Source organism: Camarhynchus parvulus, chromosome 1, assembly GCF_901933205.1.
Source record: "Camarhynchus parvulus chromosome 1, STF_HiC, whole genome shotgun sequence".
NCBI lineage: Eukaryota > Metazoa > Chordata > Aves > Passeriformes > Thraupidae > Camarhynchus > Camarhynchus parvulus.
This window is the reverse complement of record NC_044571.1, coordinates 3872369-3886404: the sequence shown is the minus strand read 5'-3', so window position 1 is coordinate 3886404 and position 14036 is coordinate 3872369. Positions and strand designations below refer to the sequence as shown.

At 51.5% G+C, this 14036-nt stretch overlaps 1 protein-coding gene across 2 annotated transcripts in view; it reads left to right on the top strand.

Annotated features, from left to right (window-relative positions):
• DSCAM (DS cell adhesion molecule) overlaps positions 1 to 14036 on the top strand; it is a 471606-nt gene that overhangs the window by 359796 nt on the left and 97774 nt on the right. For both annotated transcript variants that reach the window (XM_030957750.1, XM_030957759.1), the window contains exon 15: positions 10713 to 10880. In XM_030957750.1, the coding sequence (XP_030813610.1) occupies positions 10713 to 10880 (168 nt within the window). The remainder of the gene's footprint in view (positions 1 to 10712; positions 10881 to 14036) is intronic.

The window sequence follows — 14036 nt, the reverse complement described above, 5'->3', positions numbered from 1 at the left end:
CAGCAGCTCCTTCTCTTTGCTGTGAAGAACTGCCATCACCAGGGACACAGAGCTCATCCAGTGTCCCCTCTGACACTCGGACCAGTAGCCAGGCTTCACTATGCCAGGATGAGATCACCAAGGAGATCCTGATCCAGGGACTGACAGACATTTACGAATTGATGGAGAAGCTGGAGGAAGAGTATGCCCTTCAACAACAGATGGATGTAGAAGAAACCCAGCCCAGCTCTCCCAGCCCTGAGGGCACACCGGTGGCAGCAGAGGCAGTGCCTTCCCTGCCCAGCGCCTCTCTTGCCCCACAGAGTCCCATGGAGGCTGAGCCAGCAGCTGCTGCCCCAGATGGAGCTGATGAGAAGGAAGAGCTGCCCAAGCCTCTCACTCCTGAGGAGGTAAAGGCAGCAACTCCTTCTCTCTTCAGTGAGGAGCTGTTATCACCTGGGACACAGATCCCACCCAGTGTCCCCTCCGACACCCTGACCAGCAGCCAGGCTTCACTATGCAGGGATCATAACATCACTGAGGAGATCCTGATCCAGGGACTAATGGTGTTCTTCGTACTGCGGCAGAAGCTGGAGGGAGAGTATGCCCTACAACAACGGATGGGTGTAGAAGAAACACAGCCCAGCTCTCCCAGCCCTGTGGGCACAGCAATGGCAGCAGAGGCAGTGCCTGCCCTGCCCAGCGCCTCTCCTGCCCCACAAAGTCTCACAGAGGCTGAGCTGGCAGCTGCTGCCCTGGCCAGAGCTGATGAGACGGAAGAGCCGCCCAAGACTCTCGCTCTAGAGGAGGTAAAGGCAGCAGCTCCTCTCTTCAGTGAGGAACTGCCATCACCGCGGACACAGAGCTCACCCAGTGTCCCCTCCAACACCCGGACCAGCAGCCAGGCTTCACTATGCAGGGATCATAACATCACTGAGGAGATCCTGATCCAGGGACTAATGGTGTTCTTCGTACTGCGGCAGAAGCTGGAGGGAGGGCATGCCCTACAACAGCAGATGGGTGTAGAAGAAACACAGGCCAGCTCTCCCAGCCCCGTAGGTACAGCAGTGGCAGCAGAGGCAGTGCCTGCCCTGCCCAGTGCCTCTCCTGCCCCACAGAGTCCCACGGACCAGAACATCAACAGGGAGGTCCTGAGCCAGGTGCTGCAGGAGATCCAGGCACTGAAGCAGCAGATGGCTGACCTTCAACAGGGGTTGGCTGTAAAAGAATCAGTAGCCACAGCCAAAAGTGAAGAGAGCTCAGTGGCTGCCCTGCAGAGCACCTCTCCTGCCCAACAGAGTCCCATGGACCAGAACATCAACAGGGAGGTCCTGAGCCAGGTGCTGCAGGAGATCCATGCGCTGAAGCAGCAGCAGAAAGAAGTCTATGCCCTTCAGCAGTGGTTGGCTGTAGAAGTGGAATCAGTAGTCACAGCCAGAAGGGAGGAGAGCTCAGTGCCTGCCCTGCACAGCCCCCGCAGCCCCTGGCCTGCCCAGCTGGGCTCCCAGGCCCCCAGGGTGCAGCAGGAGGAGGCAGCAGTGGGGTCAGTGCAGGCACTGGGGGAGAGGATGGATGACTGCGATGAGGAAATGAAATGGTGGCAATTCTTGGATGAACTGGAGCCTTTCCTGGTGAGAGATCCAGAGCTGTCCCAGGTATCTGTCACAGGACACACAGGGAGGATTTCTTTGGCAGAGGGGATCCCAGAGCTTGCCCCTTGTGAGGCTTCTGTTGAGCACCTGGCACAGGAGCCGTGCAGCCCAGGGCCGGTGCCTGCCCCACACAGCCCCCCCAGCCCCTGGCCTGCCCAGCTGAGAGCCCAGGCCCCCAGCAAGCAGCAGCAGGAGGGGGCAGCATCAGCAGCAGTGTGGGCAGTGCAAGAGAGCCAGGAGGGCACCTTGGCTGGGGAGGACAAAGAGTGGGAAGAGGACATCGAGCCAGAGCTTTCCCAGTGGGAAATAAACAGAGTTGTCCCATGAGAAAGAGGCAGATTGTCCCAGGGTGGAGAAGGAGCTGCCCAGAAGACTACTGGGAAGACTCCACAAGAAGTGTCCCAGGGGGAAGAGTGCCCTGAGGAGGAGCTGTCCCAGGAAGAGCTCTCTGACTGGGAAGAGCACACAGAGGAAGATGTGTCCCAGGGAGAAGATACAAGTCACCATGAGCACTCTGACTGGGAAAAATACTTCCCTGAGCAAGAGCTGTCCCAGGGGGAAGTCAGCGGCTCCCAAAACCTCTCAGACTGGGAAGAGTACGCTGGGCAAGGGCTGATTGGAGGAGATGTCAGCAGCTGGTCAGAACATTCTGACGGAGAAGAATCCATTGGCCAAGACCCTTCCCAAAGGGAAGCCTGCATTGGCCAAGACATGTTGAGAGGGAATGGCAGCAGACCCTCAGGACACTCCAGTTCAGAAGATGATAGCTGTGAGCAGCTCATGAAGGAGAACTGTGAAGACGAGAGTGACCATGGCATCTGGACTAAGCCCTCCTTCTTCCCAGAGGAGGAAGAGTGGGATGAAGTGAGCATCCTAGAGCTGCCCCCAGAAGAAGACAGAGAACAAAAATGGAGAGCTTTTGCGGCAGTGCCCATCCCTCGTGAGGCCTGGGTTGAGGAGCAGGCACCGGAGCCGCACAGCCCAGGGCCGCTCCGTGCCTTGCTCATGCCCCTGAAACGCCAAGCCCCTGTGGGACGTGTGGCTTCTCTTCCCTCCAAGAAGCCAGAGGCAGGGAGGGAGAGCTGGGTGCCTGCCCCTCACAGCCCCCCCAGCCCCTGGCCTGCCCGGCTGGGAGCCCAGGCCCGCCACAGGCAGCCAGCTCCTCTCAGGCAACATCCCTCCCGCTTCACACGGGCACTGCCGGGGCTGTTCCGCTGTCCCTGCATGAGGCCACAGCCAGAGGAGTAAAACAGACAAGGAAGAAGATTCATAAGAAGAAAAAGACGACAGAAGATGAAGGAGATGAGGAAAAAAATGCTGCTGTCTCTCTGGCATTGAGTTCCTCTCTATGGCAGATGTGAAAAACGCCAATTACTTTTAAAAGTTTGAAAGTTTTTCTATTGTTCATAGTAATAAAATAGCTATAAAATAGTAATACAAATTAGAGTAATAGGAATTAGGACAATCAGAGGACAATAAAGGATAATAAAAACCCAAAGAATTAAGAATGTTCTGATGCTTTCCTCAAAAAAGCATGGGTCGCTAACAAAGGATTAACTCTTAAAAGCAATACTCTGTTGCATATTCATATCTCATATGTTGTATTGTGTTATTTATATGTTTTAGTTGCATTGAGTTGTACTTTGGTTTATCCCAGTTCCCCCCTGTTAGAATGGTTCTGCCCCTGCTGCCTCCTCCCATCCTTTTAATGTCAATCTTCCTACCCCCTTCCCTCCCCCTGTTCCCCAAGAGTGGCTGAACCCTTCCCTTAACCCCTTCCGGGTGTCCTGTCCTTCACTCGACGGCCCATCCCCTCCCTCTAGAAACTTCTACCAAGGGCGTCGAGTGATAGGTTCAGGTGCTGGGGCCCCTCCCTCGGGTGGCTGTTATTGGTCCCCCTACCTGCCCGTTTCCCTGGTCCCCACGCCCTCCTGTATCCCCATTGGCAGGCAGGCAAACCCCTCCCTGCTTTACCCCCCCCTCCTTTATAACACCCTGCAGACCCCATTCTGGTGGTCTCCAGCTGGCTGGTCTGCCTGGGTTAGGAATCTTGTTAGAGTTCCGGAATAAACCTGGACTTTACCCCCAACTGGAGTCCACTCTCTGTTTTCTACTGATGTCGTGCTAGTGTCTCATCTAAAAGGTGAAAGTCTTAGCCACTCTCCCAACCCCCCGAGGAATGGGAGAGTGTCCCGTGCTGCCTGCAGTGCCAGAGCAAGCTGGGGTGACTCCGAGCACACACTCGGAGAGGCACTGCGACATTTGTGAATGTGTCCATTGTCCATTATTACAAGCAGGCTGGATTGTGCATCGGCTGAATATGGCCATGGTCTTTCAAGAACTCCTCAATCTGCAAAAAACTCTTCAACATTTAGTAAGTGTAAGTGCTGAGTTCTACATGTTGGCCACAAAAATCCCCTACAACGTTACAAGCTGGGGACAGTGTGGCTGGACACTGTTCAGGTGGAAATGGACCTGGTGCTACTGGTCAACAGTTGGCTGAATATGAGCCAGCAGTGTGCCTTGGTGGCCAAGAAGGCCAATGGCATCCTGGCCTGCACTGGAAATTGTGTGGCCAGCAGGAGCAGGGAGGTCATCCTTCCCCTGCACTGGGCACTGGTGAGGCTGCACCTTGAGTGCTGTGTCCAGTTCTGGGCCCCTCAGTTTAGGAAGGATGTCGAGATGCTTGAGCACTTCCAGAGGAGGGCAACAAGGCTGGTGAGGGGCTTGGAGCACAAGCCCTGTGAGGAATGTTTGAAGGAGCTGGGGTTGTTTAGCCTGGAGGAGGCTTAGAGGTGACCGTATTGCTCTGTACACCTTCCTGAAGGGAGGCTGTAGACAGGTGGGGGTCAGTCTCTGACAGATCAAGAGGACACAGTCTTAAGCTACGTCAGGGAAGATATAGGTTGGATATTAGGAAGAAATTTTTCACTGAATAAATAATAAAGTACTGGAATGGTCTTCCCAGGGAGGTGGTAGAATCACCATCTCTGAATGTGTTTATTCTGTGATTCTGTGTGATTATGAATACCTGTGTGATTAGGAACTTGGTGTTTCAGGATGTTCTGGTACTTAGAGACATCACCTATCTGTACAGACATGTACCTGTGGCACTCAGACCTGGCCCTTCATGGAAACCAGTCCTGTGCAGCCTCCAGACCTTTCCATTGAGCTGCACAAAGAGCTCTGGAGACAGGAACAGGGATTTGGATCCCTCATTTGTGCCTCTTTCACCATCCTTTTAAATGTTTTGTCATTAGGGCAGTCTTAGGGACAAACTTTAAACAGTTCTGTTTAATTGCGCTTTCTTATGCTGTGGTGTGAGGGGGCTGCACCCGGGTCCCCGATGCTTTCGCAGAGTTGAGGGTTCCCAAAATCTTGGCCGGGATCCGCGGGCGTTCCGGCCAGGCGCGGGGCTGGTGCGGTACCAGCCATGGCCACCGGGTGGCAGCGGCAGAACACCGGAAACCTGCAGGTGTGTGAGGAAGGGGATGAGAAACACGAGTCCTTGCTGTGCTCTCCTCGCGCCCCAGCTGGGACAAAGGCAGCAGGAGCCGAGTTCACCGGGGCTCTCTAAGGGGTGCAGAGCCCAGTCGCAGGAGAGCCGCTCTCTGTGCAGGAGGCAGCTCCCTGTGTCTGTCTGTGCTGGATGCCCACAGCGACAGAGGCCGACAGCAACAGACAAGGATGAGGCCGATAGCAAAAGACAGTGACAAGGACAAAGCCAGCTCCAACTCCCGGTCCCCAGCCCCTGCCCAGCTGGTTGGAAGCCCACAGCAGGCAGTGGTCGGGGGCAGTGGGCAGGTCAGTCCTGCCACTGGCACAGACTGAGGAGGAGGAGAGACCCTTTGCTGACATGGACAGCAAGTTTTCACGGTGGGAAGGTGACAGTGCCAAGGAGCTTTTCCAGTGGGAAAAGGTGACAATGAGAGAGAGGGCCCAACGCCAAGTACGGGCAGTCCAAGAAATTTCCCATCGGGGAGCCAGAGAAGCCGAGAGCTGTACCAATGCCAGGTATGGGTGTGAGTTCAAGAGGTTCCCAGTAGAGCAATGAGACACATGAAGAGCTCTATGAACAGAGAGAAACTGTCACAGTCCAGGAGCTGTACCAGTGGGAGGAAGACAGTGAGATGTACCAAGTGGTGTGCAAGTGGGAAGAACGTGTTAGAGCCCAAGAGATATCCCAATGGGAAATAGATGGGAGTGAGCAGCACGAGTTGGGATGGGAAGAAGACAAGAGATCCCATGAGCTGTGCTTACAGAGAGATGTGAGTGTCTCAGAGGATTCCAATATGCAAGAGCCGGATCAGAGGGAAGGTGAGAGGTACCAAGACCTCTCACTGTGTGATGTGCACTCCCCCATCTCTCGATGGGACAGTGTCCCAGAGCTTTCCCAGAGGGGAGGTGAGAGATACAAAGAACTCTTACCATGGGAACAAGATGTGTGCTCCCACATGTCCCACTGGAAAGACAGCAGAGAATCAGAATTGTATCAAGTGAGAGAGAGCAGTGACAAGGAGCTGTCACCAGGACTAGCTGCCAGAGCCCAGGAGCTGTGCCAGTGGCCAGCTATTAGTGACCGAAAGCTGTCCCAACAGGAGGAGCATGTGAGCAGTCAGGAGCTGCTGCCTTTACCTCCTCAGGAGTGAGAGGCTTGGGCAGCTCTTCCTTCTCCTCACATCCAGCTGGGGCAGCAGCTTCTGCCTTGGCCACTGTAGGACTGCCTGTGACAGAGGCGGCACCGGGCAGGGCAGGCACTGCCACTGTTGCCACCTCCATGCCAATGGGGCTGGGAGAGCTGGGCTGGGTTTCTTGTACACGCATCTGTTGTTGGAGGGCATACTCTCCCTCCAGCTTCTCCATCAGTTTGTAGATGTTTGTCAGTTCCTGGATCAGGATCTCCTCAGTGATGTTCTGATCCTGGCATAGTGAAGCCTGGCTGCTGGTGAGGGTGTCAGACGGGACACTGCGTGAGCTCTGTGTCTGGTGATGGCAGTTCCTCACTGAAGAGAGAAGGAGCTGCTGCCTTTATCTCAGGAGTGAGAGGCTTGGGCAGCTCTTCCTTCTCATCAGCTCCAGTCAGAGCAGCAGCTGCTGGCTCAGCCTCCGTGGGACTCTGTGGGGCAGGAGAGGCGCTGGCAGTGCCTGCCCTGCCTCTGCTGCCCCCAGGGAGCAGCAGGAGGAGGCAGCAGTGGGGTCAGTGCAGGCACTGGGGGAGAGGATGGATGACTGCGATGAGGAAATGAAATGGTGGCAATTCTTGGATGAACTGGAGCCTTTCCTGGTGAGAGATCCAGAGCTGTCCCAGGTATCTGTCACAGGACACACAGGGAGGGTTTCTTTGGCAGAGGGGATCCCAGAGCTTGCCCCTTGTGAGGCTTCTGTTGAGCACCTGGCACAGGAGCCGTGCAGCCCAGGGCCAGTGCCTGCCCCACACAGCCCCCCCAGCCCCTGGCCTGCCCAGCTGAGAGCCCAGGCCCCCAGCAAGCAGCAGCAGGAGGGGGCAGCATCAGCAGCAGTGTGGGCAGTGCAAGAGAGCCAGGAGGGCACCTTGGCTGGGGAGGACAAAGAGTGGGAAGAGGACATCGAGCCAGAGCTTTCCCAGTGGGAAAATGAGGAAGAGGCAGAGTTGTCCCATGGAGAAATGAGCGACTCCCAAGAAGTGTCCCAGGGGGAAGAGTGCCCTGAGCAGGAGCTGTCCCAGGAAGAGCTCTCTGACTGGGAAGAGCACACAGAGGAAGATGTGTCCCAGGGGGAAGATACAAGTCACCATGAGCACTCTGACTGGGAAAAATACTTCCCTGAGCAAGAGCTGTCCCAGGGGGAAGTCAGCGGCTCCCAAAACCTCTCAGACTGGGAAGAGTACGCTGGGCAAGGGCTGATTGGAGGAGATGTCAGCAGCTGGTCAGAACATTCTGACGGAGAAGAATCCATTGGCCAAGACCCTTCCCAAAGGGAAGCCTGCATTGGCCAAGACATGTTGAGAGGGAATGGCAGCAGACCCTCAGGACACTCCAGTTCAGAAGATGATAGCTGTGAGCAGCTCATGCAGGAGAACTGTGAAGACGAGAGTGACCATGGCATCTGGACTAAGCCCTCCTTCTTCCTAGAGGAGGAAGAGTGGGATGAAGTGAGCATCCTAGAGCTGCCCCCAGAAGAATACAGAGAACAAAAATGGAGAGCTTTTGCGGCAGTGCCCATCCCTCGTGAGGCCTGGGTTGAGGAGCAGGCACCGGAGCTGCACAGCCCAGGGCTGCTCCGTGCCTTGCTCATGCCACTGAAACGCCAAGCCCCTGTGGGACGTGTGGCTTCTCTTCCCTCCAAGAAGCCAGAGGCAGGGAGGGAGAGCCGGGTGCTATATTGTATATTTATATTACAGTCTATGATATAAAAACATGGATTATACACCAAAGAAAAACAAAACTGTTCCCATTATTCTAAAAAGGCACAGGAACAGGGTGCCCAGATTTCATTTGCTGTCTCTCAGCGGTGCCGATGTGTTTTCCCAGGCAGTGCCACGGAGCCCCCTGTGAGCAGCGAGTGCTCAGCCCCAGCCCAGCGGCAGAGTTGCCGGCCGGGCCGGCAGGGCAGGGCTGGCGCTGCTCTCTGCAGGGAACTGAAGGCGCCCGTTGAGGCCGGCTGAGAGAGAGCCGTGCTGGGAGAGAGCCCTTGGCAGCAGGGCTGTGCAGCCGCCACAGCGGAGCCAGCACAGCCCCGCTGGGACGCTGCCCGTGGCCCGGGAGCCCGGCTGGCTCAGAAGGGCAGCGCCGGTTCGGCGTGGGCGAGGAGCAAGGGCTGCTCCTTGCCGGGCTTGCTGTGCCTGTGAAGGTGCTGCAAAGGCTCTTCTCCCCATTTTCACTTCTAGTTGGTGAAATCAACAGGGCAGGAGATCTTTTCTCCTTTTTAATGCCTTTATTAAAAGTGATTGGCTTAAGGTTGGGAGGCTCGACGGGTCCGCGGTCTCGGCGTTGTCGCTCCTGGGAATGGCTCGGAGGAGGAGGAAAGTGCAGCTTTGTCTCCTAGGGGGCAGAGCTGGGGGTCCCGTCCTCACAAGAGCAGTGGGGGTATACCCCATGTTACCACCTTCGGGTTTGCCGTCCTGGCGTCCTGGCTCCAGCTGAGGTCTTGGCTTAGGGCGAGGGGCAACAAAGGGTCTCAGCGTCTCTGCAGACTCTGTACTTCGTTCCTCACGTCCAGACATCACTTTGATCTCTTAATTCCGTGTTGGCTCGCTGTTTTTGGGGTCTTTTGGTAAGTTTGGTGGGGTGGCTTTCCTGTGGCATGCTGGCTCCGAAGTTATTTTGCATGCCCTCCGATGTCCCCTCCTCACGTCCCCTCCTTTCACTGTCCAAGAATGGTCATCCACTTGGCAGCAGGCAGGGTGGTGCTGACAAAGGAGGAATTCTTGACCTTCAAGGACAAGTACTTAATGAAAAGGACCGGTGATTACAATAACAGTTAGAACTCCACCCTGGCAGCAACTGGTCCAACCTGTTCACTCTGCAACTTTTTTTTAAAAAAATGGGTAACCTTTTTTTACTCATAACAGTTTGCACACAGAACATCCAGCAGAAGGAACTTGCTGCTGAGCCTGGGGCTGAAGCCTTGTCCCCTCTGCTGCCCTGTCCCTGCCCAGGGCCTGCTCAGCAGAAAGCAGCAGTGGAGTCACTGCTGGAGTCCGTACAGCTCCTATACGACACAGGGCTTGGGGCTGGCAGGGACCTTACAGCTCATGGAGTTCCAGCTGATTATCTCCTGCTCTGTGTCTCCTCTCTCTGACAGGGTTTTCCTCTTTCTTTCTCTCTTATTTCTCACATTCTTGGGAAATAAAATCTGTGTGGTTGAACAAAATCTGTCTGTTGCCTTCCCCTGGTCTCCTTTGCTTCTTAATCAGGGTTGTATTTGAAACAACCAAGTGAAAAGTAAAGCCCAGGAACCCAACACAGCATAGAGACAAACTCCAAAGACCAGAAACAGGGGAGTGGTAACAATATATATTCTTGGGGGTGGAATATTCTAGAGACAAGACCATATATGAAACTCAAGTAACCAATAGGGGAGTAGAACTTGGACTAATTAACAAAACAACTCCAAAGGCTCTCGGAAGGAGATTTCAGGCTTGCCCTGAGTGTTTCCTGGGGCTTGATGCTAAGGTTTGTTGTCATAGGGGTGAAGTCTGGCTGACTTTGTGTTTCAGTCAGGCTGTTTCCCCCACGGTCACTGCTGAGTAGCCGTGGCAGGAGATTGGTGTTGCCATTTCCATTTTGCAGGGTGTTTCTCCAGGATTGATTTTTTTTTTCTGGGATAACTTTCAGGGAATTACAGAATCCCTGATGGTAGAAAAGGTCTCCCAGCACATCAAGTCCAAACTATGCCCAATGCCCACCTTGTCATCCAGCCCAGAGCGCTGAGTGCTATGTCCAGGCCTTACTTGGATACCTCCAGGGATGGGGGCTCTTCCACTACCTTAGGCAGCTGCTTCCAATGCTTAACTACCTTTTCCATGAAGAAATTCCTGCTGATATCCAAGCAGACCATCCCCTGGCTCAGGCTGAGGCTGCGTCCCCTCATGCTGTCATTTGCTGCCGAGGAAAACAGCCCAGTCCTCACCTGGCTGCACCCTCCTGTGAGGGAGCTGTGGAGAGCAATGAGGTCTGCCATGGGCTATTCCTGTTTATTAACTCCCTTCCCTTTTTTTGAGCACAACCAACTTTCTCAGTGAGTGAAGATCCCTTTGGGGCAGCAACTCCCATTTTTGTGCAGTTGTTCCAATGCCCCAAAGGTAAGAAATCACGCTTAAAAAACTGGGGAATCTTTTCTGCTCTCAGCACCTCCTCAAAGAGGAGCTATTTCTGTGGATTTGCTGATGACCCCAGAGCTAAGATCCCGTTGTTCTCAGCAGCACTCCTAGAGCAGTCAGGAGTGCTGTCCAGGAAGGGGAGGGATCGCTGGATTTGCCTGGAGTAAAATGCGTTTTCTGGATTAACACAGCAGTGGCATGAAACAGTTTAACGTCATGCTTGTATTACCCACATTAACACCACCATTTATGTGTCTGTTTCTATTGATATTTCTTATCAGACTCTTGGGATTCTGTCCAGAGAACCAGAGATGTTTCCCCTCAGCTAAACCAAGCCACCATCATCGACCTGCACCCGTCCTCCACCTACAACATCCGCATGTACGCCAAGAACCGCATCGGCAAGAGCGAGGCCAGCAACGAGCTCACCATCACCACTGATGAAGCAGGTATGACCTGGCTTTGCAACCTCTAAATCCTGTGGGAATTATCTCTCTTTGATGTCAGGAATCATTGCATGAAATGCTGTTTATGCGGCTGCGGCTGTATCAGTATACTAAGTCATTCCCATGGAACATTGAGAGTTTTGGAATTTCATTGTGCAGAGCTGTAATTAAAGCTGTTCAGTGGCATCTAGTGGTCAAAGAAGACATTGTGCTCCAAATTTTCATCTTGTGATGTTGGGAATAACATACCTGCATTTACAGTGAGGCAACTCAACCAGTAACATCCTGGTTTTAGTGGTAGTGCCTCCCCTGTGGGTATTGTGGCTTTCCTTACATGTTTAGATATTAATGTAGGTAACTAATTTAAATTTCTCCCTTTTGAGAATGTTGATTCGCATGAATCAGCTCTTCATATGAATATTCCCTCACTCAACCCAACCTTCATTTGAATATTCCCTCACTTAACCCTCCTACCATTCATTTTTCTGGCCTCTATTTCAGTCTCTTGGCTGTCACTTGTTAGTGTCATCCCCCTGATCTTTGTTCTGTTGTATTACAGAATCACAGAATCATCTAAGTTGGAAAAGACTTCCAAGGTCATCAAGTCTGACCTTTATTTTTACCTTTAACCTTTTATTCTCCTGCATCAGCACCAGGAGTCCTGTGTGGGCGTTTTCCCTTTGGTGGCTGGAGCCACTCTTGTGTTCATAGAATTTCTGCCTTCCTTTACCTTTTGATAAGTCACCACTGCTTCCTTCTGTGGAGATTTAGAGATGACAACATGGTGACAGTATCCTGGCAGTGAAAATTCCCTTTCTCTTTCAAGATTTATGTTGGTCTTGGATTTGAACACCCAGAGACTGATTTTTAGTTCAGCTCCTATGAACACAACTGTGTAATTCCCACTTAAATTTCTCTGGGAATTTCCTACAATGAAAACACAGTCCTTGTCAGGACAACATGGTTTTGGTTCTAAGGGACTTTCTGGGTAGGAACAGCACACAAGGGCTCACAGTGGAAAGCAGAATAAGCTGGAGACAACGTAAGTTGAATTTCTTTTATCATTCCAGCAGAAGAAAAGCATGCAGTGAACAGATTTAACAGTGAACAGTTTGTTTGAAAAATACTTATTTTTTGATCAGAAATTTTCTCTTCCTTTGTGCAAAGAAAAGGTGAAATCACTAGAGAAAAGAGACTATCCATTCTTCCAGCCAGAGTCATCTATAACCCCAAAATGCCCATCCTTCCTTGTGCAAAATAGAGGGCTGGGTCTTGGATCTGCTCTCTTATGCTCTCTTATTCGCCCATGCTTGGAATGGTTTTTACTTGCCAAGTTTTTCCTGACTGGTAATTAAGTTGTCAGGATCAGCAGCTGCCCTTGGAATAAAAAAACAGCTTCCCCATGAGCAGGGTGGAACCTTAACATCACATTTTATTCAGTTCTTTGTAACCAGGCTTCAGAATAAATGATCCTTTTGTGGCTGTCTTTTTGAGGAGCTGTTCGTTGGTAGAAAAAGACCAGCAGTGTGGAACTGTATTCAAAAGTCACTGATCTATCTAGGGAAGGACTGGGAGGGAGGAGGTCAGGCTTAGGCAGAGTTTGTGATGTTTTTCTCCTGGGTTTTTATTTCAGGGGATGCACAAAGTGTAGGTACATCATTTTTTTTTTGATCACTGTTTACTTCTGTTCCCTGCTTTTACAGCAGGCAGTGGGGAACAGCATGGGTCCAGGGGATGAGAGAGAAGTTAATGAGCAGGGAGCGAAATAAAGGTCCAAGAAATACAAGATAAAAACCAAGCAACTTGGAAAGGGGGGCAGATTCTGTATCATATATTGCAAAGAAATGTCTCTATTAAGAAGAAACCTGTAAAAGGTCTCTGTGGCAAAAAGATAGGTAAGGATGGAACAACTTCAAAGCTTGCAGACCACATCTTTCTTTCCATGCAACCCCAATTAGCTCATGTGTTGGAAAATAGATGCCAGTACACACTTGCTCCAATGCCTGTCAGATAAAAAGAAGCATCATGGCCGTTGCCTAATACTGAAATGAATAGAGGAAATGGGGATATCTGGGTTTTCTTTATGTCCTTACCACAAACTCTGTATGACATTAAATATGTAAAACAAATGACTTCTTATTTAACATCTCCCTGTGGTGTGCTGGACTATTCAGGTCTGTGAAAAAAAAAATTGGAGTCTTTTGAGGAAAAGTCATGTTTTTTGGGGGCAGATTTTAAATCCCATTTTTAGGATCAAATGCTTGGCTCAAATTCCACTACATTATAAGGTACCCCAGAGGAGTGGCATTCATTTTTGTCAACAGGAGGACAGAATCAAGGCCAGGCTTCAAAAAGTTCATAGAGATCTCATTTTTGGCGGCGGACTTTTTCCTCTTCTCCTTCCTTTGTGTTAATGCAAGAAGAATGGAAATAAAGTTCTTTCAAGCTTTGGAAATTTCCCATATGAAGGACAGTCAGGAATGGCAGAGAATAGGGCATATTTAACAACTTAAACATATTATAGGCTGTATTCTGTGTCTCTGCTTTCATCAGTTAAAGCAAAATGTTCTGGTTCCTTTCACCACAGCTGTCATTTATTGCTGCTCCACCTCTAACAGCCCCATCTCACCCTTTTCATTGCTTTCCTTCCTTTGTCCTTCTATTAAACTTAATTTAATACCTTTTACTGAGGCTGTATTCTGCATCAAGGGAACCCTCTGCAGCAGCTCGAGGTGGCTCCATCCCTCTCCTCAGATCTTTCCTTTGCAGTGATTTACCTCGCTGAGCAAGCAATTTATGCACATCTCCCTGTTCAATCCCAGCTGATCCTGATCTGCTTTGTAGCTGCCCAGCTGACAAGGAGGTTCCTTCTTTTTTCATTCACATTTAAAGCCTCCTGCACACCTTTAGAACCATGTTGATGGTCCATGAAAGTTTCCCTGGCTCAGGGAAGAGTTGAAAGAAGGTTTTCCCACCTAGAAGTTATTTTTTTGTTTGATTTCCAGGTTGGAACTCTTACTGGGGAGGGGGAGAGTGTAAAGTGTGAAGGATTTTGTGTAAAATATCTGATATGGGACTGAATGTGCTCAGTTTCCAGTGAACAAAGGGGATCCCACTGGAAATTTTGCAACAATTTAAAGCAGGATTAGGAACTCCTGG